The sequence below is a fragment of the Wyeomyia smithii genome, chromosome 3 (assembly GCF_029784165.1).
Source record: "Wyeomyia smithii strain HCP4-BCI-WySm-NY-G18 chromosome 3, ASM2978416v1, whole genome shotgun sequence".
In the NCBI taxonomy this organism is placed as follows: Eukaryota; Metazoa; Arthropoda; class Insecta; order Diptera; family Culicidae; genus Wyeomyia; species Wyeomyia smithii.
In genome coordinates, this window is record NC_073696.1 from 65,673,866 (window position 1) to 65,700,206 (window position 26,341).

Genomic DNA, 26,341 nt, shown 5'->3' on the forward strand with positions numbered 1-26,341 from the left:
TTGACGACAAATCCAACCAAATGATCTTCACTTCAAAGCGAAAAAGAAAAACAAACAGTCCACTCAATCAAAATAAACCTCACCGAAACACTTTTTCACTGACACTGACCGATGCATTGACAATCTTCGTTAAGTGATAAACTGATTTTGTTGTCTTGCTTTCATCGCATGAAATATAATGAGGTGTTTTGACAGTTCACTTCCATGCAAAAAGCGGGAAAGGAGAACTCTGAAAGGACTGTAAAAAAATAACGTTTATGGATGCTTTTTTTCACTTTCACTCAAGAGTGCCAACAAATATCAACCCTGATGAGAACATATCTATCTATCAACTTTACGATCAGAGAAAACGACAGGGTGCATCTAGAATTAACAACATAAGTGTCGGTGACCAACAATTAAATGAACAACATGCTGTTGAACAGCATGTCTACAACCACTATCGTACACATTTTGCTACTGATGAAGTTACCAGTCAGGGAAATTTCCAACCATTGAGAACAGTGCCTGGTAACATGCAAGACAACAGTAATCTGATGGAGCCAATAACAGAAGAGGAACTGCACACGGCAATCAAAACAGCAGCAGCAAAAAAAGCACCAGGGAAAGACGGATTGACTAGAGAATTCTTCCTGCGTGGGTGGGAGTTTTTAAAAACAGAGCTTAGAGAAATTTTCAATGAGATGATAAATGGCAGAATCCGCGATGAACAACTACAGGGAATAATTGTTCTTGTAAAGAAAAAAGCAAGTGACAGCACCATCAACTCATATCGACCAATTTCCTTACTAAATTCAGATTATAAAATACTCAGTCGTATTCTCAAAGAACGCCTAACAAAAATTACACCTTGTCTTCTATCAAATAATCAAAAATGTAGTAATGGTAGTAGAAATATTTTCGAAGCTACTTGTCTGATACGGGATGAAATAGGAGAAAGTAGAAGAATGGGCCAATGTGGTTTAATAATAGCCTGTGACCTGAGTAACGCTTTCGATCGTGTAAGTCATGACTTTCTGTTCCAAACTTTGCGAAGAATGGGAATTAATGAAGCATTTGTAAATTTCTAACAATAAAGATGAGAAACGCAAAATCACAATTATCACTGAACGGTAAACTTTCAGAATTCTTCGATGTACAGCGCTCTGTGAGACAAGGAGATCCTTTAAGTATGATTCTTTTTGCCTTGTATATACAGCCGCTCATTGACCATTTGGTAGCCATTTGCAATGGAGACGGAGAAGCAGTTACAGTATATGCAGATGATGTGTCCATAATATTAAAAGATCCATCTAAAACACAAAGAGTTATAAATGCATTCAGAGAGTTTGAACTGGAGTCAGGTGCAAAACTGAATATGAGAAAAACTATTGCAATGAAACTGGGAGCACAATTTGAGACATCTGAAGAGTTAGCAGTTAGTGATCAGATTAATATCCTCGGAGTCACATACAAAAGAACCTTGCAAGAAACCATACAGCATAACTGGGACAATCTATGGAGGCACATGAACGCTCTCCTATGGATGAATCGCTCAAGAAAAATTTATGTCAAACAACGGGTATGGCTGATAAACACATTTATATGTTCAAAACTGTGGTACATGTCATCTATTTTCCCACTTCCTGAATCCGTTGGGAAGCGAATTAAGCAGCAGATTTCACTTTTTATATGGCATGGAATACAACATCGAGTTTAGTATGAACAAATTATTAAAAACAAACGGAATAGCGGCTTGGGACTACATTGTCCGATTATAAAAAGCAAATCGCTACTGCTAAACCGATTTTTGCAAACCAAAAGACTGCTTCCATACCAGGAAGGATACCTTCGCATTGTCAATAACAGAAGGGAAACCGCCAGCTTAATACGAGACTTACCGCACATCAAAGACATACTGAAGCTATATTCGCGAATGCCAACACAAATCATGACAAACCCGACAGCAAATGCAGTTTACAACGATCTCCTTAATCGTCTGCCTGATAATAGAATTGAAAATATCATCGATCGAGATTGGAGGAGAGTTTGGAGAAATATAAGTCACAAGAATTGTCTTCAGAAGAAAAAACAGCGTATTATTTGATTTGTAATGAGAAGATGGGACACAACGCATTATTATTCACTGAAAATCGCCGTGCTAATCCAAATTGTAGGGTGTGCGCCACCGAAGAAACAATTTTGCACAAATTTGCAGCGTGTGCAGAGGTAGAAATTCTATGGCAACATGTTAAACGTCAAATAACAACTCTGCGAGGAAGAACTACAGCATTTGTCACTCTACAATACCCTGAACTACAAGGCACACGGAGAACAGCAATGGGCAATATTTTGAAACTATTCATAAGATAAATCATGTACATTAGAGATACAATTCCTGAAAATTTAAATTTGATAAGTTTAAATAATTATTCGACTATATACATATAAATTAGAAATTGGACAATAAAGCAAAGAGGTTTTATAAAAAAAGGAACAAACAAAAAAATACGGGTATAAAGTATTTCCATAAAGAACAAGTATACCAATGCTGAACATGATCTGAACAAAAAAATAAATCTGATAATAAAAAAGGTTTAACGGCATTTTAGGAAAACAACTTTTTCGGACATCAGAAATGAGTTCAGCACCCAAAAATTGGCATTATACGTCATTTTCAAGCATTTTAGAAAAAAAATTAGGTTTTTCCAACTTTTATTCAGAAACCCGCCACTCTGCGGGGCATTGAAAACACTTTTTGTACAGATAAATCATCCCAGATTGCCTGCAACAGTTTTTACAGTCCATTGTTTGTACACCGCCGTCTATCCGTTCGTTTTTATATGCCCGCGGCATCAGTCCGACAAAAGAATTTACTTCAAACTCGCCTGACCATATCACCCCAAAAAAACTGTCCATTTTACCACAAACAGGACGCCTTTCTAAAAACTCAATTCCTTCCACTATTTTCGATCAAACTTTTCGCAATCTTTCATTAAAATATGCTTTTTTACTAGACAAACACGGCTGCAAAGCTCATTAGACTGAAAACATCGAAGAAGTTCTCAAAAAACCTTAAATACACGAGCGTAAAACTTACAGCAAAATCAACTTTTGATGTTTCCTTTGTTTACATTGGCACCGCGGTGCACCTGTCACAGCAAACCATGAAATTTGTATATTAGTAATGGTTTAGTAGTTCAAGGAAAGGATGAAGTAGTACATGGAACCCAAAAATGTAATACTTTCCAAGATAAAGCACCTGTCCATTTCACCCCAGGGGTCCAAATTACCCCAAACTACCCTAGGTATATCTAATCTAATCTTTTGAATGCGGTACAACCAACCACGTAAAAAGCGACCCCAGTGTATTGATAGTTTTGAAACCAGACTGATGTTGAGTTTAGTATATGGACAAAAGGATGTGTGGTCATACACATACTCACACATATACTCAAATACACACACATACACACACATATATACACATACACACTCCTACACACTCATACACACATACACATACACAAAAACACACACATATATACACGCATACACACATATGTACACACACATACACATCCATGCACACATACACACACGCCCAATTTAATGTTTTAAGTAATTCCTTTCAGACAGTTTCCAAATCTTTTGAGCCCATTAGAGAACGTCTATTGATTACGTCACGCAAATAATTACCTCCTTCGACCCCCCTCCTATGTCATTCTTCTTTTTGAACCTTATTTTTTATACGGGTTTTCAAAGTTTTTAACCCCTTTCAAACGTTACGTAATAACTGGATGTTGTAAGTGACATGTTTGTTGCAAATTTTCAAGTACGAAAAATAATTCTGGGTTATTGAAAAAATTAAAAATCTTTAATCTTTAAAATCTTTATTAAAATAAAAATAAATTAAAATCTTTGTTAAAAATTACAGTTACATTCCGATTGCAATGAAATCCTATAGCAACTTATGGGGCAACTAGACCTTTCATTTGACACTAATTTTGTGAAAATCGGTTCAGCCATCACTGAGAAAAATGAGTGAGTTTAAACAACCTCAGGATAACTTTTCTTTACATAACTTTTGAACCCTATGTTCAATCATAACGAAATTCAAAAGTTATGGGTTGGGGACAGCCCAATTATTTGAAACCAGTTTTATTGAAATCGGTTGTGTGGTTTCTGAGATATTGATGTTTCGTGATTTTTACATTTTGATACATAACCTCTAAACTAAAAACCCGATTACAATGAAATTCAATAGCAACCTATGGCGCAGTTAGACCTTTCATTTGCAATTAATTTTATGAAAATCGGTCAAGCCATCTCTGAGAAAAGTGAGTGAGAAAAAAAAGTTGCACATACACACACACATACACACATACACACATACATACATACATACAGAAAATGTTCAGTTCGTCGAAAGAAGTCGAGTGGTATATGACATTCGGCCATTGGGACCACTTTTATACCTTCGGTTTTTCCAGTGATTGCTATACCTTTCTAGGAGAAAGGCGAAAAGATATTTTTTTGGATGTCCTTTCCTATTTCGCTAAAACTTTGCACAGTTGTTCACAGTTGATAGAGAGGTCATTCTACACTATCAGTTTTTCATGTAGACTCACGACTGCTGTTTCAGAAGGGCCTATCCAAAAATATGACTGACAAGTGATATTTTGTATCAGAAAAACGAGGGGAACTGCGTAACCGCAAGGTTACAAAGTCCGCTTTGTCAAGCGGATGGTCGTGGGTTCGAATCTTAGTAGAATCAGGCCATTCGATGTCAAAAAGGACTTTAAGTATGAGTTTATTCTCAGGCTCCCTACCACTTACCCTTCCTTTACGCTGAATTCTATAATACCTTTGCGTGACTTCCTCTTAACAAATTTTTTCTGTTGTTGTCATAAATTATCGCTAAAAACATGATACAAATCCAACGCGCTGCTTTTGTGGTATAACTAACTATTTAATCGATTATACCTGCCATGCTATCATACCTACCTATATTATTTCCCAGCCAAATAGCTACTATAACTACACGCGAAAGTTTAACTTATTATTCGAACTAAATTTCTATTTTTAACAACGGCTTTTACCCGTTAACATTCAAGTTCATTAAGCAGACAATGTGCGCAGTAAAGCAAGCGAAAAATAAGCGAACTGGAAATATGATACTGATTTGAAAAATATACCGCATCTCGACGGGAATTGAACCCGCAATCTCCCAACTTGAACCCGCAAATCCGCAATCCCGGAACCCGCAATCAAGTCACAAAAAATTATAAGAGAAGATTGACCAAACTTTTTTAGACCCAACATATCAGGATGAAAACGCTCGCCGTGTTCTTCAGAATATGTTCCTATAATATCTTTGAACTTATCTAGATGAGTTTTCAGAATATGAAGCTTCAAAGACACTCTACAATTCATCTTTTGGGAGTCGTGTACCTGCGTCTCTACCCGTTTTGATAATATAATGCCTTATAAATGCCGCAAAAATTTTCGCATTTTGACTTCATACTTTCCCAAGTATGATTTTCCATTTCGTTTAGTGTTTCAGAAAAGCCTTTATCATATAACATAGTACGAATTAAAGGTCCTGTAAATATACCAGCTGTTACCATTCCTGTTGTTAACCTTAGGAACTTTTGCTGTAGGTATTGCAACGCTGGAGATTCAGCTCCTAAAGCTTTCACAAACCGCTTTATTAAACCTAGTTTTATGTGTAGAGGCGGCATCAATATTGTCTGTGAATCAACAAGTGCCGTGTTTTTGACATTATACTTCCCTTTTGACAAACTCGTCACGTGAAGACTAATTTTTGCCTTTCTCCTAGAAAGGTATAGCAATCACTGCAAAAACTGAAGGTATAAAGGTGCTCAAAAGAGCCGAATGTCGCATATCACTCGACTCAGCTCGACGAGCTGAGCATTTTCTGTATGTGTGTGTGTGTAACGCTCTCCCAATCTCACTCACTTTCTCACAGATGGCTGAATGAAATTAATTGCAAATAAAAGGTCTTGTTGCCCCATAAGATCCTATTGAATTATATTGTAATCGGATTTCTAGTTTAGAGGTTATGTTTCAAAATGTAAAAATCACGAAACATCAATATCTCAGAAACTACACAACCGATGTGAACAAAATTCATTTAAAATGAACGGGCTACCTAAAAAACCCTTAACTTTTGAGTTTTATGAAGACTATTTAATCTCAGTCATGTTTCTCAGAAATGGCTGGACCGATTTTCATAAAATCAGTGTCATATGGGAGGTCTAGTTGTCCCATAAGACCCTATTGATTTTTTTTCAAACGGATTATTACTTTGCCTGTTATGTTTAAAAATGTGAAATCCAGCTATGAAAAGAAACATATTCCGAAGACTACATAAACTCTCTCACTTTTCTCAGAGATGGTTAAACCGATTTCCACAAAATTATCAAATGGTCTAGCTGCCTCGTAACACCGTATTGAATTTCGGACTGTAACTTCGTCTGTAATGTATCGAAATGTGAAAATCACAAAACTTCATTATCTCAAAAACTACACAACCGATTTGAACAATATTGATATCAGATGAACGGGCTAGTTAAGGGTTAACTGATGAATTATGATTGAACACGTGGTTTCAAAGTTTGGCTGCCCTGTACGTTCCCTCATTTGATTATAATCGAACTTAAGCAACCGTTATGTATTAAATTGTTAAAACAACGAAAGTCTATTATTTCAAGTATTACACGACTTATTTGAACATAACTAGTATCATACAAACGAGTTATTTCTCAAACATACAAATAACAAACTTTATAACAATATGTGGTTCAAAAGTTTTGGAAAGAAAAGAAATTTGAAGACTATTCAAAACTATACCTGCTTTGATCAATATATGTGGTCTCAACATGATTTGAATGTGGTATCGTACTATTTGAACGTTCCCGGTATCGCTCGTGAATAAATTGTTCGAAATCAAGAGTCATTTTTTTTATTTCTTAAGCACTAACATTACGTCAAATTTCATATTTTATACTTGAATTACAACATCAATATTTGAGAATCTAAAGAGTGAATATACCTTTACCTTTACCCTACTAAAAATCGAAGTTCGATGCCCGAGATGGCGACCTATACTTCGCAAAACGTTAATAAACCATAAATATAGGTATTTTCGTAAACATCATCTAGAGACTGTAAAAAGTTGCTCATGATGCTGATTTAAGTGATGCAAAAAAAATTTGTGAAAAAAATGTTTCTTGGCATAACAGAATAGTAATTTTGAACTCAACCAATCAGACCAAAGTACTTTCTCAGCCACCATAAGAGCAAGAGCTGATATTGAGTCCCGAGCAAGATCAGGTACTCATATATGTATATGAGGTTAACAGTTTTTACCTCTACCTTTGAATGATGTTTCCTATTGTCGTTTTCGTTTTCGCGGTGTAGCTACACCTTTTCCGGACTATACTTTGCAGCTTCAAAAAAAAACATTTTCAGTGTCGTTGCATTGGTATGCGTAATAATGGGATAGCTATCAATTCGTTTTGTTTTGGTCATTATCGCAATCGTCATTTTGTCTCGTTTTCATTTCATATGTCCATCTCGCAAATGTGCTAAAAAAAAATTTACCTGACACTTTACCACGTGGAACGAGAACCAAAATAAACCAGTTGTAAGTTTCGTTCATTATGACAACATGCCAAATTACATATATCTTTCTAAAATCTTTCTAGAATAAGATTCTATGCAAGAACGCCTAGGAAGCTGGATATGTGAACTTTTTACGTAAGCCTATTTATTCTGAAACTGTTACAAGTATAATAAATAAATAACATTCACTGATATCAACATCAATTACTCAACTAGTGCTGAACTACTACTATTTACACATTCAAAACTATCATTCACCTGAAACCTATACTTTTTTATTGCGAATCACTGAATTTTGAATGAGTTTTCTTCCAGTTTTTACCATTTTGCTCATTGTATTGAGCAAAAAATCTGCAGGGGTACATATTTTTCAAGAAACACCAGCGGGGTGTTGAGAATCACAGGGATGTAGCATTCGTTTGCGGAAACTTTGAAGTAGACGTCTGTATTAGGCATTCTACGCAGCAAACAAGGTCTATTCGATGAAGCATAGGACATTCTTCATGCCAACTCAAAAACAACCCGCTATCAGTCATAGTTAGATGCAACAGGTCTGTTAATCGCAAGGTCGATTGTGAAGTCTTTGCGTTATGTGATAAAGAAATAAACTAATGAGAACATTTGCTATATGCCATATCTGTCAGCTTACTTATGTACTTCAATTTATAACCTTCCCCGTGGCTCTTTTCGCGTATAGCAGTACTTGTTGTAGCCAAAGCCTCTGGGGATCAACTGACTGAGCAGAAGATTTTTCACTTGTTGGTGTATTGTAGATAGTATCGTTTTCTTCGGTGAATCCTAACTAAATGCGACAAGATTGGAATTGTGCGGTAAAACGATAATGAACCTAAACATTTTACATAACATTTCAGTCGGTGCGGGTTATTGCTAGAGCTAGCGGCAGCGCGTTGCACCCTGTAGCTGCGCGTGATAAAGTGCAGTAGGTGTTTGATAGGTTAAGAAACATCAGCTTTTCATCCCGACCGGGCGGTGCAATATGCGACGGTTCACCGCCGATGATACCTTGCGCCTCCTATGAGAAATGAGCTCTCCTTCTGGAAAGCGATGTCTTTAATAGATACCGCGGGCGGAGAAGTGGTTGTAATGAGAACTGTATGATGTAAAAAAATTGTTTGGAAATCATGAATATGATTAATGATGTGGCTCTATTTGGCGGCTGCCGAGTTGACATCGCCGGTTACGATGTACCGATTGATTAGACGTTTGTTGGCCGCGACGTCGCGATAAAGTGGTCCAAATTTTCTTCACGTATACCTACTTTACCGTTCCATGTTATATTTCATATTATTCGAAAGTCGGTCATTAGTTCGACGAACTTTGCAGCAAGATTCCACAATTCAATTGATTGATTTGTTAGACCCACATCATATTTTAAATTCCCCCGGATAAACCAAACAATAAAAATAACAATGATAGTGCTAAACGATAATAAAGAGTTACCCTCCCATCCGGCTGTTTCGCTGCTGCTCGGCTAACGACCTTCTAGCTCGTGTCAATAATTCACTCCCAGTTCAGTGTCAAATCGTACGACCCTTTTGACTTTTTTAATGTTTTGAACCTTTGAAAACGTCAACTTGAGTTAGTTCAGTTTTCTTTCAGCGGAAAACGAAGGCCATAATGTTTATACACCTAACGATACTCGATGCAGATAGGTTTACCCTACAGCGGGTCATCCAGTCGACAATTTAATTAATGGCTTATAACCCGTGCGCGACATCTACAGTTAATGCTGGTAGAGTGCGGCCCAATGGTCAAAGGCGAACGCTGTCTTTTCATATCGCTGTTGTTCTTCTGCAGAAATAGTGATCAAAGACTTATTAATTATCAGCAACACCGACGACTCTCACTTTAGTCGTGATGGTTCAACTTCAAGGGGTTAGATTATTAATTTCCACACGCGTTCAAATATTTGACGAGTATGAAAAATGATTCTCGTCCACATTGTGTCTACTAAAAGGTAACATCGTTGTCTGTAATCGAACGAAATCTGCCCCACTGCAAAGGCGTGTATGTAAAATTCGAACGGTTTACGTGCGGCGGAACTTTGAATGTTTAAACGGAGCGGAGCAGGTAATTTATGGGCCTGATTCAAGGATTGAATGACTGTTTAGGTTGAAACCTTTCCATAGTACTATTGAGATTTCTAACGGATAGGATTAGGTACATCTAAATCTCTAATGTGCACTGTTCTAAGCCTCCGCCGCGTTTGGAATTGCAGTTCACACTGTTGGAGCATAAATTTTACCAAAATTACAATAGGAGTGGGCTTTTAACCGTGAGGTGATTTGATTTGTTTAATTTTTTGAGACATATATTATTGTTCTGATGCGTACAAGGTAGTGTCTACAAAAGGTTCGGTCGGTATATTTACTGTAGGGTAGGATGCAATTAATAAATATTTTCGGAATAGAGATCATGGTTCGATATGATAATCCTATATTTGTTCCTATTTGTTCGATTATTCATCTCGTAAGGCCGTCGTTCGCGGAGAATGCACGATATATAACAAATACAATTGATTTTTTTTTAAACTGGCGCATTGGTCATAGATAATTGTACCAATCCAATTGAATGTATTTGTTTTACCATTGGACTCTGCCGGAACTGACAACTTCGTTTCCGATGCAGTAGTTAAATAAACAAATTTCGTTCCCTAAAAATAACATAAACGGTTCTCACCGGGATGCAAAATACTTGTTAAACATCGCACGCCATTTCATGGACCATCTACCAGGGAGAACACTAGGGACGTGACGATCGTGTGCCTGATAAATTTTATATATGTTTAACCCAACTGTTTAACTGCTCTGTTCCAGTCCCCAAGGGCGATTGGTATGAATTATGACACTCTGCTAAACGCCAGCCCGCGAGGTATCCAACCGACAGGGATCCTGCTCCTGGCCGAATTGCGTGCCGCAAGAATGCTCGCTTCCAACATCAAATTATGGCAGTACCTCCACCGTAAACATGGTTTCCTCGGCACGATATCGCTGAAATTCGTTGGATTCCTCAGTTGTTTGTTATAATAAACACGACTATAAAAAATGCATTCCAGATAAATGTTGCCATCACAGTCTGGTCGCGTATGCTGTCATTTGGTGTTTTCGGGGTGGAACAGACTAACAAAGTAAACGATAACTGAATTACGCCAACAGTGGACACGTCTGGTAAACGCATTCTTAATTTGACACTTTGATTGTCGCGCGATATTTGTGATTATTGCGACTAAACGCCGTTGAAAGCGTGATTCTGGCTTGTATTCACCTGAATGCTCCTACGTATCTTTGCCCATGTTTAATACATTATACAAACGTATGCAGGCGAAGCACAGTGGCAATGACGTACCCCACTGAAGTGAGAGAAAAAAACCAACAACAATCTGGTAGAAGATGAAATGACACTTCTTCACTCCTGCTGAAAACAGCTATCCGGAGTGGCCTCAAATCGTCATTGGTCGGACCGGTGTCCGTTCGGGGCAAGCAGGAGGCGGTTGGTGAAAAAGGAGACGCGCGGTCGCTGGTTTTAATTGATTTTCTGACATTACCTGTACCGTAAGTGCAATATTTTTACATAATCGGCACCTACGGGGCAGGAATATTTATGGGGTAGCCGATTGCGTTGGCCGAACCTTAGCACCAAGTTCGGCGAGATTCGTCCCACTGTCTGATAAGAAGTGGCAACAGGTTAGGGAAAATAAACGATACACGAAGAAGAGTGCTGAGGATTATAGCAACCTAAAGCCAAAAAGTACACATGATTGAGTTCGCCGCATTTACATAATGAGCAGAAACATTCCAGCGGAGAATTTATCGCAAGCATCCAATAAAACCAGATTTTTGAAGCAGAAAAATGTTGAAGTGGGAAGCAGCAAACCGTGAGTAGCAAAACGAAAACTCAGAGATAGGGCCAACATCGTATATTGGTTTACCGGTATGGAATAAACTCAACTAGAAGCTACGAACAATTACACGAACACGTGTACGTTTATTGCACGTCTTTAATTAACTTTCTCAATGAGTTTTTTATTATCTTAGGTGAACTTCCTCCCGTTCAAATGATTGATTAAAATTTGTTAACATTTCCGCTCAGTAATCAGTTAGTTGATTGAAGATATTAACCATTTTACACGCATCAAAGCGCAGTAAAAAATGACTCCCGGCCATAACTACCATCTTCCGATTGATATCATTCGCATAAATAAATTCAATGTCGAACCTTCATCGTGTGATTCAGAAAACCCGAACTGAATCACTAATTCAGATGGTAATTTCCACACTACTATCTATCTGGTGACACGGGTGACATTCACGACGTGTAACCCCTTTGTTTCCATATCATTTGAGTTTCGCATGCAAGTTAATTACCGGGAAAATATAACATGAAGAAAAAAAATATAACATGAAGAAAAAAATAATGAAATTGAAAACAAATCTATGGGCAGTACATACAGAAAGTTTCGGAATCAGTGAAGGTCAGGTTTTAAATATCTATCACACCATCATACGATGCAGCTGGGCACTGAAGGGTTAAATGCGTCCTATTCGATGCGTTATTGAACATGAACCTGAATAAGGGTACCGGGCAGTTAACCGGAATGCGCATAGACAAGGACTAGTGACGCATCTCTACTACCTTGAATGACGTTGATAGAGTTGGCTCTGATTTAGTTTTCTTTTCGGAATCATTGTCGATTGTCGATGGCAATGCAACTTTTGCAGTTATTTTCTATTAGATTAGTTTTGATTAGTTCCTTTCATTGGAATTATAACAAAATTTTTTAAATCAATATTGATTGCATTTAGGTATTTGTCCAATATATATTTTATCAATGATCAATTAAGCGCACTATGCTTTAGGGGCCATCCACACCACGTGGACAGCTTGGGGGGGGGGGGTGGGGCGGGTGTTGTGTAATTTCCACGGTCCTTGCAAAAAAAAAAGAATTTATATGGGCATTTGTCCAGGGGGGGGGGGTAGAAATCGTCAAAAATCTGTCCACGTGGTATGTGATCCCAAATCACCGCTGTTCAGTAAAATACTCAATTTAGACTTCATTCGATAGCCGTTCCGCTAAAAGAAAGCATTCAATAAACTTTACCAACTACTACTGCTGTGACTGTTGATTAAAAGGACTGATTCACTACAGGTATTTATGATATTGAATTTGAACGAAATCGAATTCAATACAAAAACTATAATTAATAATCTATGAAATTATTAAAACTATAATACCTGTTACACACAGAGAAGTGCATTTCTTACCAAATCTCTTGAATTTGTAATCTGAGCATTTCTCCCTGAACCGTCCCGAGGTCTTTAAAAAAGGTTATATTTGTGTCTAAATGATTCAACTAGTGTGAAAATGAGGAAATCACTTTAGTTAGTTCATGTTGATGGACCCCTCGGACACCAAGATTTCAATTGGTTTCAAAACGTAGTATTCGGAGCGATTCTTGATCTTTTTATTGATAAGTTTGTTCTTGAATTTATCATAAAAACCCTCTACAAACAAACAGGACGTCGTTTCTAAGCCTTGGTTTGTGGTAGAAAAAAATTGGCCGCCATCTTGGATTTTATTATTATTTTTTTTGACATCACCAACAAGTTTTGCACGTTTTTGTTTAAAATCAGCGGTTCTTAACATTCTTTTGTCCGCGGGCCCCTTGATATTTTCCAAATCAATTGTATTGTTTTTAACAACGGGTTTTTCCCGTTAACACGCAAGTTCATTAAGCAGACAGTAAAAATAAGCGAACTGGAAATGTGTGCGTAGTTAGGGATGAGCAATAGAATAAGTCGGCAGTGGAATGTGATACGATATAGATTGTGGAACAGTACCACCGTCCCCCGTAGTTTAATTGGTCAAAACTATGGGCGCAACTACGGGGGGGCTAGGGGGGTCTATAGACCCCCCTAGAAGTGTTTCAGCCCCCTCTAGACTTTCTTACCGAATGATTGTATTCCATACTTTTTTCTCGAGGTTATTAAGAAGGGTGCTCTGTAAGGTCATCACGCAGAATCGATTCTCATGCTTAGTTCTGCTTAATATTGAATCAGCTTTGTTAAAAGAGATAGATGTTGACGCAGTGGTTAAGACTTTCATTTCGATAGTTCGGATTTATAGCCCTCCCTGAAAAACTTTGGTAGCCCTACCGTAAAATTTTCCTTAGTTGCGCCTATGGTGAAAACACCATGCCGGAGACAGGGAGATTGCGGGTTCAAGTCCCGTCGGGATGCAGTATATTTTTCCAAATCTGTATCACATTTCCAGTTCGCTTATTTTTCGCTCTCTTTACTTCACATACTGTCTGCCAATTGTACCCTCTATATATTTTTGTTGATTCATATGATCTTTCTTACTTACTATAACTTAAGCGGCATCCATAAATTACGTAACGCCCATAGAGGGGAGGGGGGGGTATCCTTGAGCGTAACGATTTGTTACATGGGGGAGGGGGGGTGGTAAGATCAGCGTTACGTAACGAAAAATCTTTGAAGAGACTCTCCAATAACGAGCATTTTTACTGAAAAGATTCTCCTTCAGCGTTACGTAATTTCTTTAGGGGGGTTGGTGTTAGCGTTACGTTTCGTTACCTATTGGGGGGGTGGGGGTCAAAAAAGTGGGTTTTTGCGTTACGTAATTTATGGATGTCGCCTTACATAATCTATACTAAAGTTAGTAGTTTTCTTCATTGAAACAACAGAAAAAATGTTTTTGAACATTTTTATTCCAAACATAGTGCCAAAAGATAATAAAAGAAAATATAACAGTCTTCTTGATCAAGCATAGAAATTCCCACTCACTAGCAATATTTCATGCAAATGTGTTCTTTGATTCATCAGGTATCGTTCAATTATTTCCACTCGCGTACAAGTTTTCCATAGAAACGCTACTGATTGTTTTTCGTTTCTAAGAGTTCCGAATATCATAGCAGACTGAATGATTCAAACACGATAGTATTTATTGTATCCAAGTTCACTTGCATTCAACGGTATCGCGATAATCTTTGAGATATTATCGCCAGTGATACAAAATTATAAATCCAAATGAACGTTAGATTGCGTTCAACTGTTTGCTTACCGGAGCAAGTAGGTATCATCAATGCTTACGGAAAAGGTAGCATGGTGCATTACCATATGATATTTGAAATCACTAAGAATCAACGCGGTATATCACGGTGAAAGCACGACGTGACGACGTGGAGTAGCCGAATTACGCCTGTTATCAATAAACATTTGAAAGAATCGTTGCGATCGCTCGAGTGCAATCGTTTACGATTCTTTCGTGAAACACTCGCTATATGTTGCTCGCACCACCTAAAGCAGGCAATACTGAAACAAAATCATCAGAGAAAGCTAGGTACCATATATTTCTTTGCTATAAGTTGTCTCTTGCATGCGTGAGAATGTGTAACTTTTAATAGCAATGGTTTGCTGGAATTGAAAGCTTATGAATAGCAAGTTCAGAAATGATACCCGAATGATTGTTATGTGACACGGTTTTTTCCATCCTTGTTCTTGATCCTAGTGTGTTCCTTTAGCTTTTTTTGCAAAACTAGTTCATATATCCAAAGGTTCAAAAGAATTGGAATAAATTATAGAATATGCATCATTTTATGGGGGGGATTACTTCAAGAGCAATCCAAACCTTTCGATCCGGGACGTACCCAAGAAGATCAATGCGTTCGTCCAGCAGAAAATGAAGCGGGCCGGACTTAATGTCTTCAAGGTAAGGAAGGCATCTAACCGAAACAATAAACAGATGCGGGCTGCCGAAATGAATCGTGTAATGAACGATACATCAAATCGGATGCCAAGCAGATTCCCGGCCTGGAGTTTTTCGTTGGCAAGTCCCACCTATATGTTCCGGACGATGAAGGTCGATAAATTTGATGTGGCAGGTGATCTGTGGGTGCTGCGTATTCAACAAGTATATCCCGACCGGTACCATCAACGGTCAAATATATAAAGAAGAATGCCTCCAGAAGCTCCTGCTGATATTCTTCCAGTCCCACTCTGTTTCAGTTACAACATCATATCAAGAACTCTGCCTGAGATTGAGCGACACTTTTGGCAACGCAGTCTTTTGAGTAAAAGTGGAACTGAAGCATGCTAGTGTGTGTGCTGGCGATGCGAATGCAAGCCAAACGCACAGGCTGGATTACCATTTACGCACACTCTGTCTTAGCAGCAATAGTTGCCAGTACTTTTATAGCAAACTTCCACCTTTAATAGATGGAGTGCGCTGTTTGATTTGACGCTTACCATTTGTATGCGATCGATCCAGAGATGCCAGTCTTCTTGATATGATGTTTTTGGTTTCAGCCAGATCTGGCAGCATGCCATTACGCGAAACCGACGATAGAGTGGTACTTACGAAACCAGGGATGTTTTTGTGACGAAGGAGGTAAAATTCGCTAAACTCACCCTAACATCGCCCAATAGATAAATTCTGGGCGGTTATAAAGGGTAAGCTCAGGAAACAGGCGAGGTTTTAAAACCCAACCAGTATTTGAAGAAAAAAGAGATTAAAATGTGTAAGAATAATTGCGCAAGTAGGGTATCGAACGTCTTCGTCAGTGGTTTTCTTCGGCAATTTTTCTGCAGCAATCTTATGCAAAAGGGGCCGAAGAAAACCACTGACGAAGACGTTCGATACCCTTTATCATTACAGGTGGCAACGTAGGAGTGATACACGTATTAGAGTGCCCCTCGTTGTATTTTCTGTCACAGCATGACAAACATCTGAGCATGTTTTGAAAGAGTGCACACCAAATTCCCGAAGACCAAATTCAGTAATACTGAATTTCAACAATAAAAACCTTATACTGAAATTTCAGCTATCTAAAGGTGTACTGAAAATTCAGCAATTGCTTCCATTGCTGAATATTCGGTATCTGTCATCGACTAACACACACTGCGGCTGTCAAAATAAAAAAAAAAGTTTGTTATCAATTTGGTTATTGAGCGTAATGATTTGCCGGGAAGAAAATTATTTTGAAAGTGGATCCGGAGCTCGAGGGAGAGCTGCAGAACCTGAAAGTCGAGCGTTGCGACGTGGAGAAACTATTTGGTGAGTAGAATAGTTAATTAATCTTCTTTTTTTACAGTTCGCTGTAAGGTAGAGGGAATTGCCATCTGTTCCTCGGCCATCGGATGGACTTCGGCTGCACATTTTACGATAAAAATGCTCATAATTGTACAATAAGGGTAAGATGAAATAAATCAATTTTAAACGTGTTTTCAAACCGATATAAAGAATTCCCACTCAACTGATAATTCAGTAATCTGCCGGACCTTTGCTGAATTCTATCAGCAAAGTACTGTCAAAATATGCGGCGTCCGACATTGCTGAATGTTCGGCAACGCTTTTAGTTATGCTGGAAAATCAGTAAAAGTCTTTCAAACATGGATGACATTTCATATTGCTGAAAATTCAGTAAAGCCCCGTCAAACAGAATGACATTTCACATTGCTGAAACGTTCAGTAATTTTTCATCGCTGAATGGACTACTGATGTTTCAGCGTGGCAAAATTCAGTGAAAGTTTACTGAATTTCAGTAAAAAAAGTTTATTGTGTGACGTGTTTACAGTTTATTTGAAATAAATACAGTCAGTTTTCAGTTTCGCTCTCAAGAAAATTGCAATGGATTCGAATAGAGAACAAATAAGGGTCTCGCATCTGGAAGAGTTGACTTACATCGAGATCAGGAAGATGCTATCGCATTTGAATTTAAGCAGATTGTTCTTCTACAAGACCATCAAGTGTTTCAAGGATACAGACACGGTTGATCCCAAAAAGAAACCTGGTAAAAACGGAGTGTTCGGACTCCAGCCGTCATCAAAGCAGTGAAGGAACGTTTCCTACGAAATCCAGGACGTTCGATGAGAAAATGGAATGTGAAATGAACATGACCCACACTTCCATGCAAAATGTTATCAAGTAGGACCTTTGATAATCAGCTTTTAGGAAGTAGAAAATTCACGGATTAACTCGTAAAAATATTGCCGACAGGGTTGCTATATCTCGGTTGCTGCTGCAGACGCGCGAAGGTCACAACATTGTTTTTTCGGACGAAAAGTTGTTTACTCTGAAGACAACGCTGAACGAGCAAAATAACAGTGTTTGTGGAGCATGTGTGCGTGATATACCAGGCCATTTGTATCCTTGCGCTAGAGTGCTTTTTGGGAAAGACAGCTTTTAGCACCAGCGCATGAGGCATTGATCGTTCAGATATTGTGTAAGCAGAATTTGCTTTGTTTCATCAATCTGAATGGCCAGCATTGTCACCGGATTTGAACGAGCTAGACTTCAGTATCTTAGAATACATGCTGAAAAAGCGTAAACTGGCCGTTATCAAAGACAAAGGTGAATGATTTGAACTCAACTAAGCACATCGTAATTTTACTACTTATAGATGTTATTGAAATCGATTCCGAAGAGAACTAAAAACTGGTTTGAGTTTTATGGCATAAATAAAGTGTAATACATCATTACACTTCATTTATGTCACCCTGTAAAATGTTAGTGATGACAAAAGCAAACCAAACAGAATTAAGCACCGTATTGTTCGACTCACTTTGTTTTGAAGATTAACTTTGCTGAGAGTTCCTTTCTTCTTCTTCTATTTCTTTTTCTTCTTCTTCTTCTCTCGTTTTACTGGACGTCCATCGAATTCTCCTTTCACATTGAGTTACGCTGTCGTTACTTGCCATGTGTCAAAACAAACAACGTTTCCGATAATTTGTAGTGAATAATATTTTGCAGTGCTGCTAGAATGTAAGTTTTTAAACTCAACATCAGTGAAACACAAAAAAAAAATTGGAATAAAAATAGATTTTAGCGCTATGGAAACCTCAATGAACGACTGGTCTCGAAGTCTATAGTGAGTTCTTCTTTTGATTCTGTATTGGTTTGATTCATTAGTATTAGTGAGATAGTTTTCTTTGTTAGCTGTAAGAATTTTTTGTTAGCTGTAAGAATCTCGAACAAAAAATAAATCAACAGTGATGAATTCTACGCACACTATTTTAGATTGCAATGGTGCAAATGTTCGTGAAATCTATAGTGTGTCTATAACCAGTAGGGCGCCAATCATCGTATGGAAAAAAGTGACCAGAAAATTTAAAAAAAAACCTATACAAAATGTTCACCTGCTCGAAAAAACACCCTGTGCAAAATTTCAGCTCAATCGGACTTAAAATGGGGTGACGCAAAACGATTGAAGTTTGGCTTTTTTGAAAACCGAAAAATCACCCAAGGGGGGGGTTACGTGAAATTTCGGTTTTCGAAAAAAAAATTCTGATGCCAAATGACTGAAATTTACTCTCTGGGACTTAGTCGTTTTTCCAATTGTGGAAGGCGGAGTTCAAAATGTTTAGAATTTATCTTTTGAAATTGATCACTAGTCTCTCGAAATAGCTTGTATAATGATATACACTATTACTAGCATCGAATACATTATGTTTCATTAGGGTGGTTCATTTATTCGACATAGGGTGGTTCATAATATTTTGTAAAAATAAGTGTTAAACGAAAAAAGTCACTTTTCACTGAATACCAATAGAAAAATTCCTGAAAATATAATATTTGTTATATCATTGTCGTTAGGGTGGCAATGTTGAATTGGAAAAATTATAAGTAAAATGGCAAAATATTACAAAACAAATTTACAATATACAAACTACTCTGTGCAAAAAAAAAATTATCTCAACCAAAATTAAGATTGTGTCTCGTGGAAAATGTTGAATGCTTTCATGTCATTTGCAAAATCACACACGGGAGGTACATGGAATTTTAATATTTGAAAAATGTTTTCGATTCCAAGTGTCTTAAACTTTTAAATGAAACGGTGGAAACTGATGGAATATGTTATACTACTTTGTTTGAAAAATCTACTCTCTAAGACACTTGCACTCGTTTTTCGAATGTTGTACCAGACAATTTATTCGTTTTATTTACCACAATAATGTCCTTTGCCAACACTTGATTGAACACACAGTGCTCTGGCATATATAATCGGACAAAAGACTGTATCGATGTTATTCAGTGATAATGAGAGTATAGGGATCTCAATCAGATACGCAACACATTTGACTCGTTGTTTCTGGGTTTGCGTCGTTTTGACAGTTCGACCATACATTTTCTGTCAAGTTTACATCATCAGAACGTGAATGAGCCCATTGGCTGAAACTTTGCATAAACGTTTTTATAGGCAAAAGATGCAATTTTGTGCTATTGGTTTAATTTATTGAAACACAACTCATTTTTGAAAAGCAATTGGAAAATGCTATTTCGGATAGGTATTGATGATTACAAAAATTTTTAGAGCCAACACGGTTCGTTTGAGCGGTGTGACATCTTCGGCAAAGTTGTAGATAATAGTTTTGTTTTTTAAAAAAAAAATACACTCTGAAAACAAATTGCTATTTTAAAAAAAAAATAAAAGAAAGTTATAAATTAATTATCGAAAACAGCCCATTTTAAAAACCGATTTTTTTTATAAAAACTACGAAAGTTTTCCTGAACAACGAAACCGCCCATGGAGAAATCAGAAAAAAAGTTATATTTTTTAAATTTATTTTATTTTCAGGGTACATTTTTTTTGGAGGAACGAAGTTATTATTTACAACTTTTCCAGATACACTATGCCAATCAAATAAACCGTCGGCAAAGTTGTAGATTTGTCCTTTCAAAAAAATATGCCCTTAAAAAAATAATTGAAAATAATTTTTTTTTTCAAAAAAAATTTTTTTTTTCAAAAAATTATACCTTATTTTTCTTGATTTCTATATGATCGGACTGGTTTCATTGTTTTGATAATCTTTCGTGGGTTTTAATTGAAAAAATCAAGGTTTTAAAAAATGAGCCCTCTTGAATAATTAATTTTTAATCTTTCTTCTAACTTTTGAACGAATAATTTTTTTAATGTAATTTTTTTGGAAAGGCCGAATTATTATCCACAACTTTGTCGAAGACGTCACACCAATCAAACGAACCGAAGTGCTTTTTTTATTTTATACTCATTTTTCACAATATTATGCCGAATGAATGAACCACCCTAATGAAACATAATGTATTCGATGCTAGTTATAGGGTATATCATTATAGAAGCTATTTCGAGAGACTAGTGATCAATTTCCAAAGAAAAATTCTAAACATTTTGAACTTTGCCTTCCACAATTGAAAAAACGACTAAGTCCCAGAGAGCAGATTTTTGCAAAAAAAAAAATTTCAGATGACACCAATTCTCGACGTTTCATGCGTTTTTAAGTTATTTAACATCAAAAAAAAATTTCGAGAACCGCCTTGGGTGATTTTTCGGTTTTCAAAAAAGCCAAAGTTCAATCGCTTTGCGCCACCCCATTTTGAGTCCGATTGAGCTGAAATTTTGCACAGGGTGTTTTTTCGAGCAGGTGAACATTTTGTATAGGGTTTTTTTTTTGAAATTCGAGATGACCATTTGGCTGGCACCCTAATAACCAGTCGTCGTATGTTCGAACTCCAACTCGAGAGAGACTGTTAGTGTCAGTACGATTATCATGCACAATGATCGCGAAATCTGTTTATACAGGTCAAGTTCCGATAGCAATGAGTTCATCCCAGCCCATTAAAATATTTTTTTCTCTGAGAAATTCCGTTGAATCTCACATAAAGCAATGATAGGTAAACATTTTTACGAATATTTTTTGCAACCTGTGTTGCTATTTTCGATCAAGTTTTGTAGCTGAATAGCTTCTTAAAGTCAGTAATTCAACATTTCCCGTGACCTTGGGTGGCATTGCGCAGCTCGATTCGAACGATTTCCGCTATTTTCGAGTAGGTCACATACTGCCAGTTATGCTTTATACCCCGTTCACACTACACCGCATATCACCTGATATCAGGTGATTCGTGCTATCGAGGCCATATCACCATCCATATAACCGGATATCCCATACAATCAAGCTGTCAACGGATATCACCTCGGCTACATGCTATCGCGGATATCATGTTCGAAAACCAATAATAACCACAATTCAAGCAGTTGGCAACATGGCCAACAGACATTTGACGCAACCCTACAAATTTCGAACTTCGCGTTGCATGCGAGAAAAATGGAAGGAAATATTTTTACTATTTTCATCCCGCTCATGTTGACAATTGCATATGAGAGTTCGAGTTGGTGCGAGCCAACTCGCTGACATCTCTACTCTAATCCCATTGCTCTTGTTTTCTTGTTTTCGCTTTGACCAGTTTTTGTTTTCTTCTCTTTTCAATAACCAAAGCAAATGTCAAATCATATCAGCTCACTCTTATGTGAACGCTCGAGGTGATATCCGATATCATCTGGCGATATCAGGTGATATCCGGCGTAGTCTGTACAAGGCATTAAGCTTAAAAGGAGCTGTCATTGTCATTTGTCCTGCGGTTCATCTAACCCGCAAAGTCGAAAAAATACGAAAAACGAAACATAGCGCCCCCCAGCGATCATTTAGTTTTGTTCGAGTTGCTCGAAACGAAATGCGCAATGTCACCCCTTGATTCAATGAAAGCTCAACAACTAAAACATCCTTTGAAACTCGCTACAGAATACTGATTGAAACGCAAAGATGTTATCTTCAGTTAATCAATTCCATCGATAAATATAGCTGTTCACAATTATTCGACCCGAAGTATTAAGGCTAAGTTGTCCAGCGATAATGTTGGATAATTTGATAGGTTATAAATTTAATTTACCTCAATTAAACTCCTTGATAAGCTCTTTTAAGGTCGCCACGTTGCGTAAATTTATAGGCCCTTCAGCCAGTACATTTGTTCTGTATGCTGTCCGTCCGTACGTACAGTTTTACCTCCCACGTACTGTCCTGTTGTTTACAAACGGTCGCCATTATGATTCCCCTGATCGCGTGCCGGTCGCAGCCCGTACGGGTTATCCTCGACATTCTGGACGAATGTGCGAATGCGATCTGTACAGGTAATTGATAATTAATGGCTTTTTGATACTGACAAGTGCATTATTGGAACTCTTCGCTGATGGGTGCCCTGCAGGATGCGCAGTGCCTCGTAATCTTTATAGCCTATTCAATAATTTTCTTTCGCATTCTTCGCTGAAATGGACCGTAATGGGGTAAACGAGAGGAAGAGATGCTGAATACGAAGTGCTGAACCTAGGACGATTAAATTTAAGCAAACAAACTTTAGACTTAAACCTATAATAGTGAAAATTCAAAATAATGTTTTTATACATAACAAATTATATAAGAAAATATACTTTAGTAAATGCACCGACTAAACGGCACTGATTGAGTCATTGGCTCAGATCGAATCTTGAGCGCCTTTTCGCGCACTGTCACACAATTGAATAATAATTCATCATCTTTGCGAAGGCGGTACGCGGAGACGATTGAAAAATCGCAACGGACTCATTTCGCGATCGCAGTCTGAAACGTGATGTATCCTTTCTTCCAAAGGTGGGGACACCAGCAAGGGCAGCGCGATTGCGACATATGGCGTCAAGAGCGAAGCTTCGATGTCGTCGGTCGGAATGGCATCGGATAGAGGGACAGCTCTTCGTGGAAGAGCATATTCTACTGAACATTGCCATAAACGAAGGCAAAGTTTATGGTTTGACCTGGAAAAACCTTGTAATCAAACACTGCCGGGTATGGCGTGAAACGTTAATCACTGAAATCAAAGAAATAGTTATCGGTTTCCGTTATACTCTACTTTTCTAGTAGAGTATAACGGAAACCGATAACTATTTTTTTGATTTCTCAATCACTCTGCTAAGACGCTCGTTATAGATTTTTTAAAGTTAATCACTGTCCAAGATTAAGGTTAGGTAAAGTAACAATTATGGCTGCTACAATCGTTAGTAATGCTGTTGTTCGGATTTGAACCAAATTTTTGTAGCAACCAATTGATTTTCGGTAAAGCTCAAACTGCAATTTTATTTTGATCATTAGCCTAAGTTTAAATATAAAATTACATAAGACTTACAAAAAGTGGATTCACCTTAGCCGTTTACGATCCTGCTTTCCTATCTACCGCTTAATGGTTTTCTATCGCCAATGTTATTTGTGCTTTGGACCAATTTGTGGGGAGTTACTTTACACCGATCGAACCGCACTTGCAGAATCTGTATCTATAGTATTTTGGTAAGTATAAAGATATTTTTCTTATTACCTATTTGTTTCAGCTACCTACTACAGGACGAATGAAACTTCCAGGGTAAGTATCTATTAATTTAGATTTCAGGAAATACCGACGAACGCTGTATCTATGGGTAAGTACAATGGATCAAATTTATTTTCGAATTTACACTAAATAACTATTTCTTCAGGCTGCACTCTACTCACAATTTTTCACAAGTTTTCAGGAGCAGTTTTGTAACACCTGTCGCGATTTTTTTTTTATCCTCGTAGCTAACTCGATTTAGATAATAATAATTTTCCACTTTATTTTCCTAACTTCTACTATTCACTTGTAATGGCGATTTGTTTACTTCCTATCCTCTATGTTTTTGCTATAAATCTATTGCTTTTTCTCTCTGGTTACTTATTCTTTACCTATCTTTCATGTTCATCAAACGTTTAGTATAAATGTCAAACGCCATCCAAAACGACTCCAGTGTTGCCTGCGGTGTTGTAACACCCCAGCCCGTAACATCCGCTACTTCCGGATTTACCGAATATCCAACACCGCCAAGTTGACCACGCCGCGTCTCAGTATGCTGCCATCAGCGTATCTCATGTCCGCCTGTCTTATCCGTCCATCTGAACCCTTAACTGTCGCCTCCACAATTCCTATTTTCCAGCCTTTGCGGTTCTTACCGTCTACCACGAACACCAGATCGCCCTTTTTGATCGGTTTTTGTTCACCGAACCACTTTGTTCGCTGATTCACCATGGGCAAGTACTCCTTCCTCCATCTTTCCCACATCTTGTCGGCTAGATACTGCGAGCGTTTGTACACATTCCTTAGAACTTCAGCCTGGTTCGTCGATTCATCGTTCCCTTCCAAATCAGCACCGGTTACCATTCCTCGCAGAAAATGGTTTGGAGTCAGCGCTTCAGTTTCTCCAGCGTCTTGTGGTAAATATGTCAACGGGCGCGTATTAATCATGTCCGCTATCTTCGCCAATGCCATCACCAGGATCTCATCCGTCAATTTCTGACCATCGTCCAACGCAGCCATTGCCTCCTTGACCGAGCGCACCATGCGTTCCCAGATACCACCCATATGCGGTGTGCTGGGTGGATTAAAGTGCCAGGCAGTGGTGGGGCTAACGATTTTTTCCGCTGACTTGTGGTTGATTTTTTCCATTCGCATCATCTCGTTGTTCGCGCCCCTAAAGCATGTTGCGTTATCCGAAAAGATGTGGGCTGGTTTACCAAACTTTCTCTGGAAACCATTAATGGCCATCCGACAGGACTCAGTGGTGAGACTATGGACCACTTCCAAATGAACCGCCCGAACAGGCAAGTGAAAATTGCTACCCACCTTTTCTCCTTTCGACGACCAACCGTTACCTCTAATGGGCCAAGGTAATCAATCCCTACCGAGCTGAAGGATCGCAAGTGAGAGGTCAATGGCTCAACTGGTAAAGGAGCCATAATCGGGATTCGTGGCTGACATCTGTTCACCCTGCACCACACGCAAACTCTTACCACACGTTGAATCGCTGAGCGCAGTTTCGGGATTTGGAATCGCTGTCTCATCTCGTTGAACACGGTTTCCGAATTCTCATGTCCAAACTCCTCGTGGTAGTGCTGAATCAACTTCGCGGTTATTCCATGCGAACGACATAAGATGATTGGATGTTTTTTGTCGGAAGATATTTCACCCGCATTTGCTAGCCTACCATCCATACGCAGCACACCTTCGTCGTCAAGCACCGGTGAACATTTGTAGATACGGCTACTCTTTTTGACCTCTTCTATCGGCTGCCCCGGATCTAGCTTCAAGTTGTTTGAGAGCGCACTCATTTCATCCGGAAAACTATCCCACTGTACTTGTCGCCACAGGATGGTTTCTGCCTGTTGCAATTCCTCCTTTGTAAGCGGCGTTTTTACTGTGACATGTTCTGCTGCGACTCGTTCAATCGCTCTTTGTTGTTTCGTGGTGGCCTGCGAAGTCAGTATTGGCACTCCTTTCATCTTTCGCCTGCAATTGGCGACGAAACGCACTGCACTTGCCGTCACTCGTAGCAATCTCGTCCAGCGGGATATCTTCTCAACGGAAATCACTCCATGGAAGAGTATTATTCCCCTCGCATCTTCATTCGTTTCGTCAAGCGTTGCCCCGTCTGATGGCCACTCCGCTTGCGACCGGTACAGAAAGGCCGGTCATTTGAACCACGCTCCATCGCTCTTCAATGGAGGACCCTGTCCCCACTTCGTCAGCACGTCAGCCATGTTGAGCTTTGTCGGAATCCACCGCCAGTCTTCCACTTTAGTTAGCTCCCATATCTCTCCAACCCGGAAAGCTACAAACTGTTTATACTTGTGCTGGTCCGAATGTAGCCAGCTGCATACGGTCCGGGAATCTGTCCAGAAAACGGTTCGAAGGAACTTGTGCGAATGTGTGTTTAGTATTGTCTGAGACATCCGGGCTCCCAGTACTGCGCCCATCAACTCCAAACGAGGTATTGACTGTCGTTTCAGCGGTGCTACCTTGGCTCTGGACATCATCAAACTGCACAATACT

General features: G+C 38.4%; 2 protein-coding genes across 3 annotated transcripts in view; one reads left to right on the top strand and one right to left on the bottom strand.

Moving 5' to 3' along the window:
• The window catches only part of LOC129727437 (NADH dehydrogenase [ubiquinone] 1 alpha subcomplex subunit 13), a 510,282-nt gene that overhangs the window by 147,920 nt on the left and 336,021 nt on the right, over positions 1–26,341 (top strand). The window lies entirely within an intron of this gene.
• On the bottom strand, positions 1,121–25,791 carry LOC129728320 (uncharacterized). The gene is made up of 5 exons (XM_055686756.1): positions 25,136–25,791; positions 24,321–25,079; positions 5,507–5,817; positions 5,288–5,441; positions 1,121–1,145 (listed from the first exon to the last, which is right to left on the bottom strand). The coding sequence occupies exons 1-5, from the start codon at positions 25,789–25,791 to the stop codon at positions 1,121–1,123; spliced, it is 1,905 nt and encodes a 634-aa protein (XP_055542731.1).